Source organism: Coregonus clupeaformis, unplaced genomic scaffold (assembly GCF_020615455.1).
Source record: "Coregonus clupeaformis isolate EN_2021a unplaced genomic scaffold, ASM2061545v1 scaf0704, whole genome shotgun sequence".
Lineage (NCBI taxonomy): Eukaryota > Metazoa > Chordata > Actinopteri > Salmoniformes > Salmonidae > Coregonus > Coregonus clupeaformis.
Window position 1 is genome coordinate 130001 of NW_025534159.1, and position 25753 is coordinate 155753.

At 46.0% G+C, this 25753-nt stretch overlaps 1 protein-coding gene across 1 annotated transcript in view; it reads right to left on the reverse strand.

The window, feature by feature from the left end:
* The window catches only part of gaa2 (alpha glucosidase 2), a 33456-nt gene extending 16890 nt beyond the window's left edge, over window positions 1-16566 (reverse strand). The window contains exons 1-9 of the mRNA XM_045216416.1: window positions 16446-16566; window positions 15282-15371; window positions 7177-7746; window positions 6822-6967; window positions 3596-3761; window positions 1400-1502; window positions 453-572; window positions 231-349; window positions 1-119 (exon numbers count right to left, since the gene is read on the reverse strand). The exon at window positions 1-119 is cut by the window's left edge and continues 13 nt beyond it. Of these exons, the coding sequence (XP_045072351.1) occupies window positions 1-119; window positions 231-349; window positions 453-572; window positions 1400-1502; window positions 3596-3761; window positions 6822-6967; window positions 7177-7746; window positions 15282-15371 (1433 nt within the window). The 5' untranslated portion in view covers window positions 16446-16566. The remainder of the gene's footprint in view (window positions 120-230; window positions 350-452; window positions 573-1399; window positions 1503-3595; window positions 3762-6821; window positions 6968-7176; window positions 7747-15281; window positions 15372-16445) is intronic.
* Window positions 16567-25753: the final 9187 nt, after the last annotated feature.

A 25753-nucleotide genomic window follows, 5' to 3' on the forward strand; every position in this document is an offset into this window, starting at 1 on the left:
TAACGTTGTCCGTGGCTGTGCAGGTCTTTCACCATGTCAGGGAGGGTCGGGAAGGCCGCGGGGTCAAAGGTGAAGTCTAGACTACGGTCCATGTAGTCTATATCATTCCACTGCACATCCTGGAACACACACACACACAATGTTATTTCACTGCCTGTCAAGGAAGACAGTCACTGTTACATGCAGAAGAGAACAGTGAACACACACCGAGTGAGTCAGCGGGTACGTACCTGGGGTATTCCATAATTCCTCATGTTCTTGACGACGTCCCAGGTGCCATTGCTACCTCCGTAACCCCAGCGACAGAGATGGTAACCCAACGCCCAGTAGACTGGCATGGAGGGGTAACCTGAGAGAAATGAAGGGGACAGTCAGACAGTGATGACTTCAAGGACATGAGGGAGGAAGGAGTGCATTGGAACAGGGTCCTTGTCGTCTTTCTGTAGACTGACCTACGACCTCCAGATATTGTCCAATCACAGAGGCCGGATCGGGACCCAGAAAGACGTAGAAGTCCAGGATCCCACCAATGGTACGCCAGGTGATGGCAGGGCCCGGCTGGAGGGCCACGTCTGCAGAACCAACATTCACAGAGCATTCATAAACACGACATGAAGATGACATAGCATCACTCAAACATCAATGTAGATTCGAGATACTGAACATAAAGGGGTAGAAATGGAATAGACCAGCGCCTGACCCATAGCGGTCCAAGTACATAGGAGCTCAGTAAAGGTTGTAATGGTAGAAATGGGACGTGGTGCCTGACCCATAGTGGTCCAAGTACATAGGAGCTCAGGTAAAGGTCGTAATGGTAGAAATGGGGACGTGGTGCCTGACCCATAGTGGTCCAAGTACATAGGAGCTCAGTAAAGGTTGTAATGGTAGAAATGGGACGTGGTGCCTGACCCATAGTGGTCCAAGTACATAGGAGCTCAGGTAAAGGTCGTAATGGTAGAAATGGGACGTGGCCACTGACCCATAGTGGTCCAAGTACATAGGAGCTCAGGTAAAGGTCGTAATGGTAGAAATGGGACGTGGCCACTGACCCATAGTGGTCCAAGTACATAGGAGCTCAGGTAAAGGTTGTAATGGTAGAAATGGGACGTGGCCACTGACCCATAGTGGTCCAAGTACATAGGAGCTCAGGTAAAGGTCGTAATGGTAGAAATGGGACGTGGCCACTGACCCATAGTGGTCCAAGTACATAGGAGCTCAGGTAAAGGTTGTAATGGTAGAAATGGGACGTGGCCACTGACCCATAGTGGTCCAAGTACATAGGAGCTCAGGTAAAGGTCGTAATGGTAGAAATGGGACGTGGCCACTGACCCATAGCGGTCCAAGTACATAGGAGCTAGAGTAAAGGTCGTAATGGTAGAAATGGGACGTGGCCACTGACCCATAGCGTTGCTGTTGAGCAGGAAGAATCCGTGTGCTGTCCCCGTCCCTCCTTCCTCCATGGCCAGGTAGAAGGGATGAGCCCCATACAGGTTAGTCAGCTCCTTTTGACACAGGACAGAGAATAGAGCTATTACAGTATACCTAACACACACATATACACACACATATATACATATATATACATATACACACACATATACATACACACACACACACATATATACATATATATATACATACACACACACACACATATACACATACACACACATATATACACACACATATACACACACATATATACATATACACACACACATACATACATACAGTACCAGTCAAAAGTTTGGACACACCTACTCACTAGTTTTTCTTTATTTTTACTAATTTCTACATTGTAGAATAATAGTGAAGACATCAAAACTATCAAAACACATATTGAATCATGTAGTAACCAAAAAAGTGTTAAACAAATCAAAATATATTTTCGATTCTTCAAAGTAGCCACCCTTTGCCTTGATGACATCTTTGCACACTCTTGGCATTCTCTCAACCAGCTTCATGAGGAATGCTTTTCCAACAGTCTTGAAGGAGTTCCCACATATGCTGAGCACTTGTTGGCTGCTTTTCCTTCACTCTGCGGTCCAACTCATCCCAAACCATCTCAATTGGGTTGAGGTCGGGTGATTGTGGAGGCCAGGTCATCTGATGTAGCACTACATCACTCTCCTTGGTCAAATAGCCCTTACACAGCCTGGAGGTGTGTTTTGGGTCATTGTCCTGTTGAAAAACAAATGATAGTCCCACTAAGCGCAAACCAGATGGGATGGTGTATCGCTGCAGAATGCTGTGATAGCCATGCTGGTTAAGTTTGCCTTGAATTCTAAATAAATCACAGACCGTGTCACCAGCAAAGCACCCCCACACCATCACACATCCTCAGCATTTGTGGGAACACCTTCAAGACTGTTGGAAAAGCATTCCAGGTGAAGCTGGTTGAGAGAATGCCAAGAGTTTGAAAAGTTGTTATCAAAGCAAAGGGTGGCTATTTGAAAAATCTAAAATCTCAAATATATTTTGATTTGTTTAACACTTGTTTGGTTACTACATGATTCCATATCTGTTATTTAATAGTTTTGACGTCGTCACTATTATTCTACTATGTAGAAAATAGTACAAATAAAGAAAAACCCTTGAATGAGTAGGTGTTTCCAAACTTTTGACTGGTACTGTATATATATACACATACATATATATACACACTGAGTATACAAAAGATGGACACCTTCCTAATATGGAGTTTTAATAATAATAATAATAAGCCATTTAGCAGAGTTTTCCCTCAGAACAGCCTCAATTCGTCGGGGCATGGACTCTACAAGGTGTAGAGGAACGCTGGCCATGTTGACACTAATGCTTCCCACAGTTGTGTCAAGTTGGCTGGTTGTCCTTTGGGTGGTGGACCATTCTTGATACACATGGGAAACTGTTGAGCGTGAAAAAACCCAGCAGCGTTGCAGTTCTTGACACAAACCGGTGCGCCTGGTACCTACTAACTACCATACCCTGTTCAAAGGCACTTAAATATTTTGTCTTTCACCTGGTCAGTCTGTGTCATGGAAAGAGGAGGGGTCCTTAATGTTTTGTGTACATAAATACATATATGTGTGTGTGTGTGTGAGTGAGCGAGCAAGCGTGAGGTAGAAGGTGGAAGGGATGAGCCCCCCACCCCAGGGGTGTGTCAGCTCCTTCAGATACAGGACAGAGAACCAGGGAATCAATCTGGCCTCATGTTCCCATCATCCAACTGACAAAGTTATCCGTTGTTACAGTCCCCAAGATGTGATGTTGACATTCCAACCCATCAGCATCAGATGCACCCTAATGCTTTAATTACATGATTGTTCAGCCATTCAGATGGGTTAACAAAAGGGATAAAGAACTAAAAAAGTGATAGAGAAGAAAAAGGAGAAACCAACCAACCATAGGTGGTTAGCTTTAGCATGCTAGCATTACCATAGCTTACCATATGTTTAGCATTACCTTAGATTTACCATATGTTTAGCATTAGCCTTCTAGCATCACCTTAGATTTACCATAGGTTTAACATTAGCATGCTAGCATTACCATAACATTTAGCGTAACCATATCATTCCCATGTTCAGCATCAGCATGTTAGTGTTAGCGTCAGTACCGTGGGCGGTGCGTCTCTAGCCCACATGGTGAGAGTGTTCCAGTGGACGTCGTGTAGGAAGGAGGAGCGGTGTTCTCCCAGGCCATAGACGTACTGACTGGACAGACTGCTGGACAGCTGGAGGAATTGGTCACAGTAGAACAGAGGCGCTACCGTGGTGTTGAGGCTGGGGGGGGATATGCACAACATGAAGACAGACCAACACACAGACACAGGAACACATATTACATCAAATGAAACCATCCCAATTCACAGATTATTCCAACCAGAATAACAAAGGGAGAGTAGAGACTATAGAGAGAGGCAAAGGGAGAGTAGAGACTATAGAGAGGCAAGGGAGAGTTCAGACTATAGAGAGAGGCAAGGGAGAGTTGAGACTATAGAGAGAGGAAAGGGAGAGTTGAGACTATAGAGAGAGGAAAGGGAGAGTAGAGACTATAGAGAGAGGCAAGGGAGAGTAGACTATAGACAGAGGGAGAATAGAGACTATAGAGAGAGGAACGGTAGAGTAGAGACTATAGAGAGAGGCAAGGGAGAGTAGACTATAGACAGAGGGAGAATAGAGACTATAGAGAGAGGCAAGGGAGAGTAGAGACTATAGAGAGAGGCAAGGGAGAGTAGACTATAGACAGAGGGAGAATAGAGACTATAGAGAGAGGAACGGTAGAGTAGAGACTATAGAGAGAGGCAAGGGAGAGTAGACTATAGACAGAGGGAGAATAGAGACTATAGAGAGAGGCAAGGGAGAGTAGAGACTATAGAGAGAGGCAAGGGAGAGTAGACTATAGACAGAGGGAGAATAGAGACTATAGAGAGAGGCAAGGGAGAGTAGAGACTATAGAGAGAGGCAAGGGAGAGTAGACTATAGACAGAGGGAGAATAGAGACTATAGAGACGGGCAAGGGAGAGTAGAGACTATAGAGAGAGGCAAGGGAGAGTAGACTATAGACAGAGGGAGAATAGAGACTATAGAGAGAGGCAAGGGAGAGTAGACTATAGACAAAGGGAGAATAGAGACTATAGTGAGAGGCAGGGGAGAGTAGACTATAGAGAGGCAAGGGAGAGTAGAGACTATAGACAAAGGGAGAGTAGAGACTATAGAGAGGGGTAAGGGAGAATAGAGACTATAGAGAGAGGCAAGAGAGAGTAGACTATAGACAAAGGGAGAATAGAGACTATAGAGAGAGGCAAGGGAGAGTAGAGACTATAGAGAGAGGCAAGGGAGAGTAGACTATAGACAGAGGGAGAATAGAGACTATAGAGAGAGGCAAGGGAGAGTAGACTATAGACAAATGGAGAATAGAGACTATAGTGAGAGGCAGGGGAGAGTAGACTATAGAGAGGCAAGGGAGAGTAGAGACTATAGACAAAGTGAGAGTAGAGACTATAGAGAGGCAAGGGAGAGTAGAGACTATAGAGAGAGGCAAGGGAGAGTAGACTATAGACAAATGGAGAATAGATACTATAGTGAGAGGCAGGGGAGAGTAGACTATAGAGAGGCAAGGGAGAGTAGAGACTATAGACAAAGGGAGAGTAGAGACTATAGAGAGAGGTAAGGGAGAATAGAGACTATAGAGAGGCAAGGGAGAGTAGAGACTATAGTGAGAGGCAGGGGAGAGTAGACTATAGAGAGGCAAGGGAGAGTAGAGACTATAGACAAAGGGAGAATAGAGACTATAGAGAGAGGCAAGGGAGAGTAGAGACTATAGAGAGAGGCAAGGGAGAGTAGACTATAGACAAAGGGAGAATAGAGACTATAGTGAGAGGCAGGGGAGAGTAGACTATAGAGAGGCAAGGGAGAGTAGAGACTATAGAGAGAGGCAAGGGAGAGTAGAGACTATAGACAAAGGGAGAGTAGAGACTATAGAGAGAGGCAAGGGAGAGTAGAGACTATAGAGAGAGGCAAGGGAGAGTAGACTATAGAGAGGCAAGGGAGAGTAGAGACTATAGACAAAGGGAGAATAGAGACTATAGAGAGAGGCAAGGGAGAGTAGAGACTATAGAGAGAGGGAGAGTAGAGACTATAGACAAAGGGAGAGTAGAGACGATAGAGAGGCAAGGGAGAGTAGAGACTATAGAGAGGCAAGGGAGAGTAGAGACTATAGAGAGAGGGAGAGTAGAGACTATAGAGAGAGGCAAGGGAGAGTAGAGACTATAGAGATAGGCAAGGGAGAGTAGAGACTATAGAGAGAGGCAAGGGAGAGTAGAGACTATAGAGAGAGGCAAGGGAGAGTAGAGACTATAGAGAGGTAAGGGAGAGTAGAGACTATAGAGAGGTAAGGGAGAGTAGAGACTATAGAGAGGCAAGGGAGAGTAGAGACTATAGAGAGAGGCAAGGGAGAGTAGAGACTATAGAGAGGTAAGGGAGAGTAGAGACTATAGAGAGGCAAGGGAGAGTAGAGACTATAGAGAAAGGGAGAGTAGAGACTATAGAGAGGAAAGGGAGAGTAGAGACTATAGAGAGAGGCAAGGGAGAGTAGAGACTATAGAGAGGTAAGGGAGAGTAGAGACTATAGAGAGGCAAGGGAGAGTAGAGACTATAGAGAGAGGCAAGGGAGAGTAGAGACTATAGAGAGAGGAAAGGGAGAGTAGAGACTATAGAGAGAGGCAAGGGAGAATAGAGACTATAGAGAGAGGCAAGGGAGAGTAGAGACTATAGAGAGGCAAGGGAGAGTAGAGACTATAGAGAAAGGGAGAGTAGAGACTATAGAGAGAGGGAAGGGAGAATAGAGACTATAGAGAGAGGCAAGGGAGAGTAGAGACTATAGAGAGGCAAGGGAGAGTAGAGACTATAGAGAAAGGGAGAGTAGAGACTATAGAGAGAGGAAAGGGAGAGTAGAGACTATAGAGAGAGGCAAGGGAGAATAGAGACTATAGAGAGGAAAGGGAGAGTAGAGACTATAGAGAGAGGTAAGGGAGAGTAGAGACTATAGAGAAAGGGAGAGTAGAGACTATAGAGAGAGGCAAGGGAGAGTAGAGACTATAGAGAGGAAAGGGAGAGTAGAGACTATAGAGAGAGGTAAGGGAGAGTAGAGACTATAGAGAGAGGAAAGGGAGAGTAGACTATAGAGAGAGGTAAGGGAGAGTAGAGACTATAGAGAAGTAAGGGAGGGTAGAGACTATAGAGAGGAAAGGGAGAGTAGAGACTATAGAGAGGTAAGGGAGAGTAGAGACTATAGAGAGGCAAGGGAGAGTAGAGACTATAGAGAGAGTCACTCATGCGTACAGCACAGCTCCTGAGGAAGTTCTCTTAACGATGATGCCAAACGGCTCATTGGACAGCTCCACAGAGTAGGCGGGACTAGAAGCCTTCTCTGTGGCATTGGGCACGGTGATTGGCACCTCGAACCGCGACTCAGACGGGTCGGTGATCTAAGCGTAACAAAAGAGAGATGAATGATATGACGGCCTACGACCCCAGAGATATGACACAGGGAGTGAATGCATGTATTCACGTGTGTGCGCGCGCTTCTGCCCGTGTGTGTGTGTGCATTGATGTATGTGTGTGTATACAGTACATTCACGTCCGTCTGTATGAATGAATGCATGTATTCACGTGTGTATCCTCTGTGCTTCCTCACCCTGACTCGGAGCCTGTGGTCCGTCTCATAGAGGACCTCCAGCTGTAGGGTCAGAATATCTTCAGGGTAGTAGGTCTTCACTGCCTTCACCAGAGTTCCTGTCTGGCCCAACTCTGTGCTGTTAACAGACACCAGGGAGTAGGAGGGGAACCCAGGGGGGTAGAAACACCAGGGGACACCATTCCTCCCCGGGGCGGTGGAGGAGGAGGAGGAGGAGGAAGAGGAGGCTGGGATGAAGCAACAGTTCCTCGCCTCACACAACTCCCTGGTCACCACCACCCCTCTCTCTGGGTAGCAGTCAAACCTCCAGGCCTCTGGGACCACTCCACAAGCCTGGGGCTCTGGTAGGGCTCTACCCCCATCTCCCCCACCCTTCTCTGGGGAGACCCTGGGCGGCGGGGCCCTGTGGGGGACGTTGTTGGATGGTGCGTGGAGCCAGAAGATGGTCCCCAGAAGCCAGACGCCACAGATCAGGAGCAGAAGGGAGCCCAGGGAGATAAGTGCCGTGGTGGCAGAACATGAGGGCCTCCGAGGCAGCAGGGGGCGCTCTGTCTCCTCTGGGTCCTTCACCTGAAATCATAACTACAGTTACAGTTTGACTGCAATACTACACAATACTAAACAGTACAGTCCAATACACTTGGTGTAGCCTGGGTAAGTAAGTAAGCCTTGCACGAGCCTTGGCTTGTGCTAGTCGGAACGGCTCATAGGGGCAGGAGCCTATCTCCTGTTTCTGCAGCGTGAGGCAGCTTGATGTACCAGTACACCCCCTGGACAGGACGCTAGTCTATCTCCTGTTTCTGCAGCTTGATGTACCAGTACACCCCCTGGACAGGACGCTAGTCTATCACCTGTTTCTGCAGCGTGAGGCAGCTTGATGTACCAGTACACCCCCTGGACAGGACGCTAGTATATCACCTGTTTCTGCAGCGTGAGGCAGCTTGATGTACCAGTACACCCCCTGGACAGGACGCTAGTCTATCACCTGTTTCTGCAGCGTGAGGCAGCTTGATGTACCAGTACACCCCCTGGACAGGACGCTAGTCTATCACCTGTTTCTGCAGCGTGAGGCAGCTTGATGTACCAGTACACCCCCTGGACAGGACGCTAGTCTATCACCTGTTTCTGCAGCATGAGGCAGCTTGATGTACCAGTACACCCCCTGGACAGGACGCTAGTATATCACCTGTTTCTGCAGCGTGAGGCAGCTTGATGTACCAGTACACCCCCTGGACAGGACGCTAGTCTATCACCTGTTTCTGCAGCATGAGGCAGCTTGATGTACCAGTACACCCCCTGGACAGGACGCTAGTATATCACCTGTTTCTGCAGCGTGAGGCAGCTTGATGTACCAGTACACCCCCTGGACAGGACGCTAGTATATCACCTGTTTCTGCAGCATGAGGCAGCTTGATGTACCAGTACACCCCCTGGACAGGACGCTAGTCTATCACCTGTTTCTGCAGCGTGAGGCAGCTTGATGTACCAGTACACCCCCTGGACAGGACGCTAGTCTATCTCCTGTTTCTGCAGCGTGAGGCAGCTTGATGTACCAGTACACCCCCTGGACAGGACGCTAGTCTATCACCTGTTTCTGTAGCGTGAGGCAGCTTGATGTACCAGTACCCCCCCTGGACAGGACGCTAGTCTATCACCTGTTTCTGCAGCATGAGGCAGCTTGATGTACCAGTACACCCCCTGGACAGGACGCTAGTCTATCACCTGTTTCTGCAGCGTGAGGCAGCTTGATGTACCAGTACACCCCCTGGACAGGACGCTAGTCTATCACCTGTTTCTGCAGCGTGAGGCAGCTTGATGTACCAGTACACCCCCTGGACAGGACGCTAGTCTATCACCTGTTTCTGCAGTGTGAGGCAGCTTGATGTACCAGTACACCCCCTGGACAGGACGCTAGTCTATCACCTGTTTCTGCAGCGTGAGGCAGCTTGATGTACCAGTACACCCCCTGGACAGGACGCTAGTCTATCACCTGTTTCTGCAGCGTGAGGCAGCTTGATGTACCAGTACACCCCCTGGACAGGACGCTAGTCTATCTCCTGTTTCTGCAGCGTGAGGCAGCTTGATGTACCAGTACACCCCCTGGACAGGACGCTAGTCTATCACCTGTTTCTGTAGCGTGAGGCAGCTTGATGTACCAGTACCCCCTGGACAGGACGCTAGTCTATCACCTGTTTCTGCAGCATGAGGCAGCTTGATGTACCAGTACACCCCCTGGACAGGACGCTAGTCTATCACCTGTTTCTGCAGCGTGAGGCAGCTTGATGTACCAGTACACCCCCTGGACAGGACGCTAGTCTATCACCTGTTTCTGCAGCATGAGGCAGCTTGATGTACCAGTACACCCCCTGGACAGGACGCTAGTCTATCTCCTGTTTCTGCAGCTTGATGTACCAGTACACCCCCTGGACAGGACGCTAGTCTATCACCTGTTTCTGCAGCGTGAGGCAGCTTGATGTACCAGTACACCCCCTGGACAGGACGCTAGTATATCACCTGTTTCTGCAGCGTGAGGCAGCTTGATGTACCAGTACACCCCCTGGACAGGACGCTAGTCTATCACCTGTTTCTGCAGCGTGAGGCAGCTTGATGTACCAGTACACCCCCTGGACAGGACGCTAGTCTATCACCTGTTTCTGCAGCGTGAGGCAGCTTGATGTACCAGTACACCCCCCTGGACAGGACGCTAGTCTATCACCTGTTTCTGCAGCATGAGGCAGCTTGATGTACCAGTACACCCCCTGGACAGGACGCTAGTATATCACCTGTTTCTGCAGCGTGAGGCAGCTTGATGTACCAGTACACCCCCTGGACAGGACGCTAGTCTATCACCTGTTTCTGCAGCATGAGGCAGCTTGATGTACCAGTACACCCCCTGGACAGGACGCTAGTATATCACCTGTTTCTGCAGCGTGAGGCAGCTTGATGTACCAGTACACCCCCTGGACAGGACGCTAGTATATCACCTGTTTCTGCAGCATGAGGCAGCTTGATGTACCAGTACACCCCCTGGACAGGACGCTAGTCTATCACCTGTTTCTGCAGCGTGAGGCAGCTTGATGTACCAGTACACCCCCTGGACAGGACGCTAGTCTATCTCCTGTTTCTGCAGCGTGAGGCAGCTTGATGTACCAGTACACCCCCTGGACAGGACGCTAGTCTATCACCTGTTTCTGTAGCGTGAGGCAGCTTGATGTACCAGTACCCCCCCTGGACAGGACGCTAGTCTATCACCTGTTTCTGCAGCATGAGGCAGCTTGATGTACCAGTACACCCCCTGGACAGGACGCTAGTCTATCACCTGTTTCTGCAGCGTGAGGCAGCTTGATGTACCAGTACACCCCCTGGACAGGACGCTAGTCTATCACCTGTTTCTGCAGCATGAGGCAGCTTGATGTACCAGTACACCCCCTGGACAGGACGCTAGTCTATCACCTGTTTCTGCAGTGTGAGGCAGCTTGATGTACCAGTACACCCCCTGGACAGGACGCTAGTCTATCACCTGTTTCTGCAGCGTGAGGCAGCTTGATGTACCAGTACACCCCCTGGACAGGACGCTAGTCTATCACCTGTTTCTGCAGCGTGAGGCAGCTTGATGTACCAGTACACCCCCTGGACAGGACGCTAGTCTATCTCCTGTTTCTGCAGCGTGAGGCAGCTTGATGTACCAGTACACCCCCTGGACAGGACGCTAGTCTATCACCTGTTTCTGTAGCGTGAGGCAGCTTGATGTACCAGTACCCCCCCTGGACAGGACGCTAGTCTATCACCTGTTTCTGCAGCATGAGGCAGCTTGATGTACCAGTACACCCCCTGGACAGGACGCTAGTCTATCACCTGTTTCTGCAGCGTGAGGCAGCTTGATGTACCAGTACACCCCCTGGACAGGACGCTAGTCTATCACCTGTTTCTGCAGCATGAGGCAGCTTGATGTACCAGTACACCCCCTGGACAGGACGCTAGTCTATCACCTGTTTCTGCAGTGTGAGGCAGCTTGATGTACCAGTACACCCCCTGGACAGGACGCTAGTCTATCACCTGTTTCTGCAGCGTGAGGCAGCTTGATGTACCAGTACACCCCCTGGACAGGACGCTAGTCTATCACCTGTTTCTGCAGCGTGAGGCAGCTTGATGTACCAGTACACCCCCTGGACAGGACGCTAGTCTATCACCTGTTTCTGTAGCGTGAGGCAGCTTGATGTACCAGTACACCCCCTGGACAGGACGCTAGTCTATCACCTGTTTCTGCAGCGTGAGGCAGCTTGATGTACCAGTACACCCCCTGGACAGGACGCTAGTCTATCTCCTGTTTCTGTAGCGTGAGGCAGCTTGATGTACCAGTACACCCCCTGGACAGGACGATAGTCTATCTCCTGTTTCTGCAGCATGAGGCAGCTTGATGTACCAGTACACCCCCTGGACAGGACGCTAGTCTATCTCCTGTTTCTGTAGTGAGGCAGCTTGATGTACCAGTACACCCCCTGGACAGGACGCTAGTCTATCTCCTGTTTCTGTAGCGTGAGGCAGCTTGATGTACCAGTACACCCCCTGGACAGGACGCTAGTCTATCACCTGTTTCTGTAGCGTGAGGCAGCTTGATGTACCAGTACACCCCCTGGACAGGACGCTAGTCTATCACCTGTTTCTGCAGCGTGAGGCAGCTTGATGTACCAGTACACCCCCTGGACAGGACGCTAGTCTATCACCTGTTTCTGCAGTGTGAGGCAGCTTGATGTACCAGTACACCCCCTGGACAGGACGCTAGTCTATCACCTGTTTCTGCAGCGTGAGGCAGCTTGATGTACCAGTACACCCCCTGGACAGGACGCTAGTCTATCACCTGTTTCTGTAGCGTGAGGCAGCTTGATGTACCAGTACACCCCCTGGACAGGACGCTAGTCTATCACCTGTTTCTGCAGCGTGAGGCAGCTTGATGTACCAGTACACCCCCTGGACAGGACGCTAGTCTATCTCCTGTTTCTGTAGCGTGAGGCAGCTTGATGTACCAGTACACCCCCTGGACAGGACGCTAGTCTATCACCTGTTTCTGTAGCGTGAGGCAGCTTGATGTACCAGTACACCCCCTGGACAGGACGCTAGTCTATCACCTGTTTCTGCAGCGTGAGGCAGCTTGATGTACCAGTACACCCCCTGGACAGGACGCTAGTCTATCTCCTGTTTCTGTAGCGTGAGGCAGCTTGATGTACCAGTACACCCCCTGGACAGGACGCTAGTCTATCTCCTGTTTCTGTAGCGTGAGGCAGCTTGATGTACCAGTACACCCCCTGGACAGGACGCTAGTCTATCACCTGTTTCTGTAGCGTGAGGCAGCTTGATGTACCAGTACACCCCCTGGACAGGACGCTAGTCTATCACCTGTTTCTGCAGTGTGAGGCAGCTTGATGTACCAGTACACCCCCTGGACAGGACGCTAGTCTATCACCTGTTTCTGCAGCGTGAGGCAGCTTGATGTACCAGTACACCCCCTGGACAGGACGCTAGTCTATCACCTGTTTCTGCAGCGTGAGGCAGCTTGATGTACCAGTACACCCCCTGGACAGGACGCTAGTCTATCACCTGTTTCTGTAGCGTGAGGCAGCTTGATGTACCAGTACACCCCCTGGACAGGACGCTAGTCTATCACCTGTTTCTGCAGCGTGAGGCAGCTTGATGTACCAGTACACCCCCTGGACAGGACGCTAGTCTATCTCCTGTTTCTGTAGCGTGAGGCAGCTTGATGTACCAGTACACCCCCTGGACAGGACGCTAGTCTATCTCCTGTTTCTGCAGCGTGAGGCAGCTTGATGTACCAGTACACCCCCTGGACAGGACGCTAGTCTATCTCCTGTTTCTGTAGTGAGGCAGCTTGATGTACCAGTACACCCCCTGGACAGGACGCTAGTCTATCTCCTGTTTCTGTAGCGTGAGGCAGCTTGATGTACCAGTACACCCCCTGGACAGGACGCTAGTCTATCACCTGTTTCTGCAGCGTGAGGCAGCTTGATGTACCAGTACACCCCCTGGACAGGACGCTAGTCTATCACCTGTTTCTGCAGCGTGAGGCAGCTTGATGTACCAGTACACCCCCTGGACAGGACGCTAGTCTATCACCTGTTTCTGCAGTGTGAGGCAGCTTGATGTACCAGTACACCCCCTGGACAGGACGCTAGTCTATCACCTGTTTCTGCAGCGTGAGGCAGCTTGATGTACCAGTACACCCCCTGGACAGGACGCTAGTCTATCACCTGTTTCTGTAGCGTGAGGCAGCTTGATGTACCAGTACACCCCCTGGACAGGACGCTAGTCTATCACCTGTTTCTGCAGCGTGAGGCAGCTTGATGTACCAGTACACCCCCTGGACAGGACGCTAGTCTATCTCCTGTTTCTGTAGCGTGAGGCAGCTTGATGTACCAGTACACCCCCTGGACAGGACGCTAGTCTATCACCTGTTTCTGTAGCGTGAGGCAGCTTGATGTACCAGTACACCCCCTGGACAGGACGCTAGTCTATCACCTGTTTCTGCAGCGTGAGGCAGCTTGATGTACCAGTACACCCCCTGGACAGGACGCTAGTCTATCACCTGTTTCTGTAGCGTGAGGCAGCTTGATGTACCAGTACACCCCCTGGACAGGACGCTAGTCTATCACCTGTTTCTGCAGCGTGAGGCAGCTTGATGTACCAGTACACCCCCTGGACAGGACGCTAGTCTATCTCCTGTTTCTGTAGCGTGAGGCAGCTTGATGTACCAGTACACCACCTGGACAGGACGCTAGTCTATCTCCTGTTTCTGTAGCGTGAGGCAGCTTGATGTACCAGTACACCCCTGGACAGGACGCTAGTCTATCACCTGTTTCTGTAGCGTGAGGCAGCTTGATGTACCAGTACACCCCCTGGACAGGACGCTAGTCTATCACCTGTTTCTGCAGCGTGAGGCAGCTTGATGTACCAGTACACCCCCCTGGACAGGACGCTAGTCTATCACCTGTTTCTGTAGCGTGAGGCAGCTTGATGTACCAGTACACCCCCTGGACAGGACGCTAGTCTATCACCTGTTTCTGCAGCGTGAGGCAGCTTGATGTACCAGTACACCCCCTGGACAGGACGCTAGTCTATCACCTGTTTCTGCAGCGTGAGGCAGCTTGATGTACCAGTACACCCCTGGACAGGACGCTAGTCTATCACCTGTTTCTGTAGCGTGAGGCAGCTTGATGTACCAGTACACCCCCTGGACAGGACGCTAGTCTATCACCTGTTTCTGCAGCGTGAGGCAGCTTGATGTACCAGTACACCCCCTGGACAGGACGCTAGTCTATCTCCTGTTTCTGTAGCGTGAGGCAGCTTGATGTACCAGTACACCCCCTGGACAGGACGCTAGTCTATCTCCTGTTTCTGCAGCATGAGGCAGCTTGATGTACCAGTACACCCCCTGGACAGGACGCTAGTCTATCTCCTGTTTCTGTAGTGAGGCAGCTTGATGTACCAGTACACCCCCTGGACAGGATGCTAGTCTATCTCCTGTTTCTGTAGTGAGGCAGCTTGATGTACCAGTACACCCCCTGGACAGGACGCTAGTCTATCACCTGAGTGCCAGTCTGTTTCTGCTCTTTTGTAAAAATCCTTCTGACTTACTGCCACCCCAATGTTTAGGCATGACAATCCCATAAGGAGTTGGTGACTTACTGCCACCCCAATGTTTAGGCATGACAATCCCATAAGGAGTTGGTGACTTACTGCCACCCCAATGTTTAGGCATGACAATCCCATAAGGAGTTGGTGACTTACTGCCACCCCAATGTTTAGGCATGACAATCCCATAAGGAGTTGGTGACTTACTGCCACCCCAATGTTTAGGCATGACAATCCCATAAGGAGTTGGTGACTTACTGCCACCCCAATGTTTAGGCATGACAATCCCATAAGGAGTTGGTGACAGAGCAAGTAACGAGTCCCACTACTCCGGTAACGAGTCAATGTGCACGGGTACGAAGCAGTTGAGGTAATATGCACATATAGCTAGGGGTAAATGTGACAATACACTACATTGCTATAGACGACAGAATCCCACAAGAGTGTTAGGTAGTTCTCACCTCCACCATGTCCTGTGCAGGAGGCTCCTCTGAAGCAGCAGCGTTGGAGAACTGGACTTCCTCTGGACTCAGTCTCTTATAAGACACCATCTACACGGAGACCAGATCAAAGTAAAAAGTGTGAGGAAACTACAGACACCCATCACAGGCATACGTTGCTTGCTTGCTTGCATACGTTGCTTGCTTGCATACGTTGCTTGCCTACGGAGCTGTGAGGGGAACGGCACCTCCGTACCTTCAGGCTCTGATCAGTCCCTACACCCAAACGAGGGCACTTGAAACCCCACCTCTTTAAGGAATACCTGGGATAGGATAATGTAATCCTTCTACCCCCCCTCAAAAAAAAAAGAACATATTGTAAAGTGGTTATCCCACTGGCTATAAGGTGAATGCACCAATTTGTAAGTCGCTCTGGATAAGAGCGTCTGCTAAATGACGTAAAGGTAAATATGAAATCCAGTGTTTGGTTTCCAGATATTGCAAGGACTTGTGTACACCAGTCTCTACCAAGCCGACTAGCTAGTAGATTCGACGGCATCTTTATAGCTAGATAAGATTGCATTCATAGCTGCATAATTGGACAGTGGATCTTTGGCTGAATAGCCTTGCTAGACTTCGAACCCGTAGATAGCTAGCACAACCGTTGCTGTAAATGCCAAAGGTTAACTTGGCTTGCCATCTCGGCTGGGGGTAGCGGAGTTTACTCAACTCCACGATATCGTTTTACAGGGATCTAAACTAAAACTAGGCTGGGGAGGTAACGTTACCTAGACAACTAGCTAGTGATAGCCCTCTAATTTAGCTAACTTGCCGTTTACCAAATTATCCACAATAAATGTGTAACAGTTATTGATTTAACGTAATCTGCCACATATCACATGATGTCCCCTGTAGCTCAGTTGGTAGAGCATGGCGCTTGCAACGCCAGGGTTGTGGGTTCGTTTCCCACGGGGGGCCAGTATGAAAATGAATGCACTAACTGTAAGTAGCTCTGGATAAGAGCGTCTGCTAAATTACTAAAATGTAAATGGCGAAGCTAGGACTAGGAATTGTGTGGACAGTAACGTTAGCTAGCCCAAGTAGACAACATTAGCTTGCTTGTTTTCTAGTTTGAATTATTTGGAGAAGAAAGTAAGCACAAACTACACCACGAAAGTTGCTTACCTCGACTTGGAAGAGAGGGGTTTTCACAAATAATAAAACACGTTCCCACTATCTATGTTTTTAAAATTGGACTAACATGTCGTCGTCGTCGTCGTCTCTCCTTCCCTAAACAAGTTGTTGTTCTCGCGTGCTTCTGTTCTTCTTCGTTGGGGTTTATCGGCAGTCGGCATCCAACTCTAATGGTGCATTACCGCAACCTACTGTACTGGAGTGTGGTCCAGAGAAAGGGAGGAACTAAATTATATCTGCCAGCCCTGTTTCTCTTAAAACAGAAAACCAAAGATTGGATACTGTATCTGTCGAGGTTCTATTCAGTAAACTCTTTACACTTTGGATGTAGCTCAGTTGGTAGAGCATGGCGTTTGCAACGCCAGGGTTGTGGGTTCGATTCCCACGGGGGGGCCAGTATGAAAACGTATGCACTCACTAACTGTAAGTCGCTCTGGATAAGAGTGTCTGCTAAATGACTAAAATGTAAAATGTGCCCAGGCAAGTCCCAGGCAGTGAGGTCAAAGATGGTGGATAAATGATGTCCCACTCAGGCTGTTTACCATTACAAAAAAATAGTCTGTTCTATTTACATTTTAGTCATTTAGCAGACGCTCTTATCCAGAGCGACTTACAGTTAGTGAGTGCATACATTTTTCATACCCGTTCTGCTGAACGGGGTGGCTCTCCCTTAGGCACCAATGCATTAGCAACTAGGTCTGGTCTGCTAAGATCATTAACCATGTATGAACCAGAAAAAAAACAGGTAGTGGGATGTCTCGCTTCCTCTTCTGTCTCTGCTGAGGCGACAATGCAGAACACTGCAGCCTATCTTGTAGTGCTGTTTGAGTCAAATCCGAGACGGTTAGGGAGCCGATCCGTCATCAGTATTGTGGAATAATTCTAAAATGTGAAGTAGGCGGCAGCATGCACATAAAATGTTTGAATGCCAATATATCAAAGAAGACGTTTTCCTATCAGATGTAATGACTTATTCAACCGACTGTTTCCCCACCCCAAAGTCTAGTAAAGCAGGGTTTCAACTGGAGTTTGGGAAACCCTGTAGTAAAGGATGGCCTCCTCTCTTCTACCTCTTCCTACCATCCTCCCCTCCTAGACTTCCTCTGTACTTGGAATAGATGCTGCCCTGTTTCTCTATTCCACTGCTCCTGCCATCTCTGTACCACTACTGCCCATATCAGTCCCTATGGCCTCTGCCTTGCTTATTGAAATCTCCACATCCACCTCCCCTCAGGCCGTGTTTAGCCAGTGTAGTGTCGAGAACTATGCTGAGATGCTGTGAGAACAAGAAATCCGCTGACACTGTCCTCGATTATAATTATTTATTACATTGAAGATCTCAGCGCCAATTTACAGACTTCTGCAGACATCTGGAGAACAACGGCCCAATCTCTTAATATGTTGTTCTCCCCTCCTTTGTCCCAAACCATAGTATATATATCCTATGTAACATGATATGGGTGGTTTCCCCTACAGACCAATCCCAGGACTCCACATAACAGACTTCCTCTGTTTTAGGGTTCCCCTATAGAAATGCTCTCCAGATGCTTCCTCAAGCTGAGTCAACATCCTCTAAGACACCATTTGCAGACGTCAGCAAAGTCATAAATTGTTCAGACACTACACCAGCACATCAACTGTCGTATCTGATGAGTGGTGGCCATTATTGCTGTCAACAAAGAGTCCGTTCAAGCTGCATCGTGTTAGAGGCTTTTATTAAAATCACGAGGTTACAGCATAAGTACAGACCCTCGGTGTCCGGAGAACGGCTCCTCAGATTGCCATGACCGTTCTGCCTTCTCATCGTTTAACCCCTATTTATAAACAATGATGCTCCCTCTTCTGGCCAATCACCAGTCTCCCCTGGGGCGTCACCCTCCAAACGCTACATTTGAACTAAGATCATAAAACAACATTCTTTGTTCCTCCAAAACATTTAACAAAGACATAATCTTCAGATACGTTATTCCCCCCTTCGAGACGAACAGTCTCGAAAACAAACAGAATAGGATTATGACTAGTAACAATTTATCTTATTGAGTAGGTTTAACATTAAACCAAAAACATTCTCCTCTAGAGTGTAAATACCTTTCTATGAAATAACTGTTTATGAAGTGTGAATACATTACTATCTTTATGAAGTGTGAATACATTACTATGAAACATGAACAAATCTCTATGGAGTGTAAGAGCGAAAAACTTTCCGGCAACCTTCCATCCATTTCAATCAAGACAGTAAAATTCTCTCACGGTCCCTCTGCCCCAGGCAACCACCTTCGGTACTCCAGATAACCTCATAAACCATGTAAATGCATTTGAAACTATGATGCAATTAAATACACATGTAAGCCCCTGCAAACAAAATCCTATCCAAAAACATCCACTGTAAGGCTGGTCAACCCATTGGACCGTACAGTGAAACTCTCCCTTCCTAGCCTCTCTGTCCCTAAACATTCACGAAATAAACAAAAACATCTAAGATCCTCACATGTATTCAATAACATCAAACATCATTCTACAAAAAATTAATCCCTAAGAATATGACACAATTATGTATTACACATGTCTATATTTCATTGCAGACACTGGAATGTAGTCCACTACACTTCATCTCCCCGTAGTCTCCTCTTCCAATGGACTTGTTGATGATGGAATCAGCCACACCCTCCTTGTTTCATCTCCTCCAGTCATATTGTCCCTTCATATTGTCTTTGTTTGAGTATTTCAATCTCCATATGTTACCCCAAATGCTTCTGGAAGAAAAGAAAAGAAACCAAACAGTATCTTTTCCAAAAAAAACACTTTCAAATTGAACATCAATATCAACTAAGAATATAGAAATGATATATAAATGATGTATGAATCACATAAACCTATTCCCCCTTTGATTCATAAATCATACCAACATCACCCTAATATTGAAAAAAATAAAAATTTGAAAAATGATCAAAACATAAAAAATGATATTTATCCATTCAGTTCCACTGGTCCATTTTCATCCAGATCAGGAACAGTCAACACCGGCATCTGAGTGTTGTCTCCAGGCATCACTCTCAACCTATCTCAATATCATAGCTTTCTCAAAAGTCAGTAACAAATTACAAACATCACACAGTGTTATCAAAGCTGCCATTAAAATGTAACCCATCACTGCCCCTACTGGCCTAATTGATCTTGCACCCAAATCCTCTCAGATCTCCCAAACACATCCCTTATAATGCATATATAACCCTAGTGATAATATCTGAACTATCTGGACTCAAAGTATCTACTATTATCAATATGATCTTCCCAAATGTTACACCATACCATGGAAAAAATCCCCCCTTCTCCCTTAGATTCATCCTTCAATGATAGGCTTGAAGACTATGACATGTCGCCATGTCACCCTTTTTAACCCTAGATTTAGCTGTGTCCGGTGCTATCCCTCTTATAATGGTAAAAACCTCATATGGAAGCTTCAACGTTGACATGTAACAAAATCCTATCCATCCATAATGTAAGAATATATATGCTTTATCACCACAACCCCTCCAAATATCTCTAAAATTCCCCATAGTCACATTGTCAGGCAAAAGCTAATCTTTTAACCATCAAAGTCCTGCTGTTCCTACTACCTGAAACATAAAAAGTAACATCATATTTGTCCTCTCTAACCTTTTGTCCGTGCTTATCCAAAGTCATCATATAACATCACAATCTGATATTCCCATAAACATACCCCTTACCATATGTTTTATTAGAACAAAAACAACTTTTAACCCTCAATGGTTACACCTCAAATGCTCCAGGATTCGCTGTTACCTGATTTTACTTCACATCTAACAAATTCACACAAGTTAATTCACTTAACCCAATACCACCTACCCCTAGGCTTAAACAAATGTTTTGGCCACGACATTATTCTATCTGTTACTGATTGTTGCTGATACCACAGTCATGACAACGCATAAGATTGACACATACTTGATAGAGGTCGACCGACCGTCTCTAACATGTTTGGTTCTGGAATTCTCACCAGACACGGACCCTCAAGATTCCTCACTGATATTACAGCATGAGCTGCTGGAACCTTCCCCTCTATCTCTAATCTTCACAACAGAAGAATCAAACCACTCCCTTTAGTTTCTCTCTTCCCTAACGAGCGGTACTGCAGATACCTCTCCTTGTCTGTCATTAAAATCAAAGACCTCATCCTGTCCTCCATGATGAATCTGTATTCTCTCTACTACTATCTGTTCTCCTATTTTAACCCTATTCGTACTATCATTGACAGCACTCTCCATCCGTAACATAAACCCCTGAGTCCTTCTTGCTACCCCTTTAATTTCAGAAAAGTTGTTGTCGGTGTCATACTTCCTACATTTGCTTATTGCCATCGTATCATTAATCCCTTCCAAAGTTACCATTAAAGTAGTTGATGTATTAACCTTAATTACTTCTAGTGCGAAATTACCAATATCCTATGTGTATTATCTACTGTTAGAGTGGCTACTGTAATCTACTCCTCCTGAACTCCCTCAATGACTGTGGAGGCTACAGACCTTAACTCTTCCATTATAAGCGTTACTTTATGAATTACATAGCCCTTTAACCCATAATTCTCAACCGGAACAAATTCTAATGCTTGCACTAGATAAGTATACTTCTTCTCCATAATTATCTCTGTAACATTACGCAACATAAGTGAACAGTCACTCCTAACCCTCTTCTAAACTATACCTCCTTTAATTAGGTGCCACAGCTTCTACTCTTGGTCCTGATAACAATACTTCTTCTCCATAATTATCTCTCCATGTGGGAGAAACGTCCCCATCCTAACCCTAATAAGTATTTTTCCCTAAAATTGGCGCTGGAGCTATTGGTTCCCTTATAATCAAATGCGATATATTTATGGCTTTAATAACTATCAATGTTGAAAGAGTTAACTTGCTTCTCACTGTTGTTATAATAGACTGAAGTGTTAATGTCCTTAGTTACTCCTAGTTTTTCCCCAAAGAAAAAAGTTGTCTTTGCTTGTACTTCCATCTATCACCACTAGTGTCACTTTTTCCCCACTCTCAGTCCTTTCTCTAATCCCTGATTTTCAAACTTTTGATTATAAAAATACACCTACAATTACCTTGATCTCCCTACTCTAAAGTGTCATTCACCATTGTTCTCTCTCTTACTACTAACTTTGAAACTTAGCTTACTGTCTTAGAGTTCCTTCAACCTAGTCCTCCTAACTTATTTTAATCTAATCTTTTCTCCCATAACCTTTAAACCTTTTTCCACTGATTTATTCACAAAATCCCTTTACCACCAAATGTAGACTATGTGATTGGGAAAGTTCCCAACTGCCTTTGACTTTTTACACACACTTGGCAAACGACTAAACACCTTTTAGCCTAGCCTGAAATCCCTTAGTGTAAGAATGTAACCCAGAATAATAGTCACCCCTTTTAACTTTATTTTTCCAGACAGATTGTCTAATAGACAGAACAATAGATTATCATCCTTCCTATGATATTATCTTTTTTAAGCAAATGATTCCCAAAAAACCCAGTCGTCTAGTGTACATCTTATTGTACAATTCAATTTAAACAATGCATCTCTAATGGTCGGTTGTTTTTACTTCAATTGTTAGCTATTTTCTCTTCTTCTCTAATCGATGCTCTCAGCTGACACCCCCCTTCGTATCTTCTAGGCACTAACAGGTGATCTTCACTTGCTCCTTTATCTTCCTCTGTTTTCTCCTGGCACATTTCCATCACAGGTAAAGTAACCAATCTGTCCACAATTATAACAGTCTTCTGAAAGTTGCTGGAAGTGTAGCTGAAATCTTCCTCCTTCTTCTATTTCTTCTCGTCCTCTTCCTCTCCAATTCTGTGTCTGTCCAGAAACTGGCTGTGGATATGGAACATCTGGTACCCCCCTTGGCTGGTACAATTGCATTTGATATTGTTCAGTTGAAGCTGTAACAGTGATTGTTGATTTGGTTCATTCTGATTCTTCATAACCAAAGCTTCTCTTCTCCACCCGTTGTATGATTGAGTTCTCAGAGTTTCTTCGTCCTGTTCTTTCTTCTTGACATATCAGGATTCTTCAAAAGCTTATATTTTAAGTTCTGTCCTCGAAATATCATCTTCCATCATCTTCTTACTTTTCTTCAGCATCTTTGCCTCAATGTATTCTTCTTCTCCTCCAATTCTTGGGATTAAAAATGTTCTCCGCAGGTTTTCTCCTTGTCTCTTCTGTATCTTCAGCGTCTCGAGCTGTTCCTCTAGCTCTCTTACCTCTCCCAAAGTCGTCGCTTCCTCCAGGCCTGATAAGCCTCGGTCTATATCTCCTATTTCTTCTTTGCCAGTCATTGTAGGATAAAATCCTCTTGAACATAAAGCACCTTTAATCTCCAAATCTTCATCGCTTTCTTCATCAGAACTCGAATCTCTTGTCTCCTTCTTCCTTCAACTTTCATCAGAGATCAAATCTCGTGTATCCTTCTTCGTTCCTCTCTTGCCAACTTCCTTCTGATCACAGAGTCATATCCACCCATGACCTCCCTCAATCACTCTCATCTTCATCATCCTCATCTTCTTTAAGTTCCCAGACATCTCAGTTTTTCTTCCTTCAGGAGTTTTGGATTCATCTTTATCGTCGTTTCTGCTTGTCCTCTATCTATTATTCGTTCATCTTCATCTCTGATGCAACAATCACCCTCCTGGATGATCACTGAAAGCTTCCTTCTCATAAGGTGGATGTCTTTTTGCTGAATCCGTATGTGAGAAAGGTGTACTAACATCTGCCATTAGTTTCTCCTAACACTACTTTAGTTAAAGAATTACTATTTTTTCCCCTATATCAACCCTTTTATATTCCTTTATTGTGAACTATCTTATTTTAGACTGTATAGCCTATGGCTTCCCCCCTTAAATTATTAATATAACCCTAACAACCCCCCAAACCCCCAAAAAAAAATCAACTAAAATATGAATATTAAAAAATTAAATTAAATGCCTTATTCAAAAACCATTTAATTAAAAATAAAAAACCAATTAAAAACTCAATTAAAAATTATGAATAATTTAAAACCAATTTTTTATTCCTATATCACCAATTTATCAATTAGTGTTGGCTATCTTACCACAACCCATCAAATGCAAGTAAATGTAAGTTAGTCAACTTCAAAGCAATCCCAAAACAAAGCCTCTAACCCTATCATTACTACAATTCCCATAAACCCCCTTGCTCTATAGGCACCTAATTATCTTAAATTTACAGAATAATGTCAGTCCTTGATTCCCAACACAACTGTAATTAACCCTAAGTCATGCACATAGCCTCCGAAATGCAATTTTTAATTTAATAGTATTTGCCAAGCCTATGTAAAATTGTCATAACATCCCATATCTTGTAACAGTCTCAAAACCTTTTTTTTTTTTGACTTGATCCTCTGCCGCGTCACGTGATCACTTCCTGTATCTCCTCGCTCCCCCTCTCTCCTGTCTCTCATGACAAGGGACAAAGACACAGAAACAGCTTTTAGTAGTTAATGCAATCACTGAGTATTTCCAACCATTCAATATTCGTTCGTTCTACATTATTCACTCTAAGACTAAACTCAGAACTAAATAGATCGCTCAAAAACATTTTTATTTTATTTTAATCCGTCATTTAATTATTTAATTCAATTTATTATAATCAGTTATCATATATCTAATTTATAAATTCACTACATCTCAACAAATAGTTTAATGTTCAAACCCCAGCCGCTTTAAACTACAAGATTCGTGTTAAAATCTCTCCTCTTTGTTCCCACGTCTGTGTCTCCCTGTCTCCCCCTGCAGTGTAACAGATGTGTTGTTTAGTAAAATCCCACGCATGCGCACATCCATTCAAAAATACTTATTCACCGTGGAAGTGACATTCTCTCCCCAAACAGACAGAATAACAGTCCAGCTGTACCTCCCGTTTCCCCCTCCTAGTCAAACAACATTTAACAGCGCTCACAAAACATATAACCTGACTTACAGACAGTGACAAGTTTAAGAGACTTTAATCCATCACAATGGCGTCTCTAAGGATACGTTAGCATGTAGCACGCAACACAATTAGCATTTAGCATTAGCCTTAGCCTTAGGTACACTGTGACACAAAACACATTTAGCATTCAGCATTAGCCTTCGCCACGAGGTACAATGTGACACAACACACATTTAGCATTTAGAATTAGCCTTAGCCACGAGGTAACTGCGGCCTATTACACAAAGACATATCCTGCACTGCCCTTATTCCCTTTAAACATACATTTCTCATTGCCTATCGTTACCAATGGAATATAAATGTCTCATTGCCAACCGTTACCAATGGAATATAAATTTCTCCTACCGTTTTTGTTGCCGTGATTTAATGACATTACACCGAGAAATTAAACCCAATCAGACATCCCGTCGGACGAAAGTCAAATCATAATCACAATCAGATAAATCCCACCAAATCGAGTTCTTCCTTTAAAAAACCCCACCGTCTGCCCATGCTATCGTTCAAACGGATTTGCCAGCCCATTATCTAAAATGGCCCCCATGGAGGTCTTAAAGCGGTACAGTGCCCTAAAGATGAATGCGCATATCTGCCTTAAATTGTACACTTTCAATACTTAAATCCTACCGTTTAATGCTCTAAATTTCTCATTGCCACCCGTTACCAATGGAATATATTTTAACAGACTCTAGTCAACAGCAATAACGCCACCCGAGACAAGGTCGGAATGGTACATCTCTCCAGTGTACACAAGTCGTATCCAATCTAACAAACTCCGAAGCGGTAAGAAAAACTCACCCTTGTTTGGCCATGCTTCAAAGCGAGTTAGCTTGGCGGTTGACTGAAACAAAGAAGAGGCGCAGACCAGTCCCATCTGGGGTGCCATTATGTCGTATCTGATGAGTGGTGGCCATTATTGCTGTCAACAAAGAGTCCGTTCAAGCTGCATCGTGTTAGAGGCTTTTATTAAAATCACGAGGTTACAGCATAAGTACAGACCCTCGGTGTCCGGAGAACGGCTCCTCAGATTGCCATGACCGTTCTGCCTTCTCATCGTTTAACCCCTATTTATAAACAATGATGCTCCCTCTTCTGGCCAATCACCAGTCTCCCCTGGGGCGTCACCCTCCAAACGCTACATTTGAACTAAGATCATAAAACAACATTCTTTGTTCCTCCAAAACATTTAACAAAGACATAATCTTCAGATACGATACAACTACCTCATTTCCCTCCACCCCCACATGGGCTGGGACCCAAGCAAATCTCACCTGTAT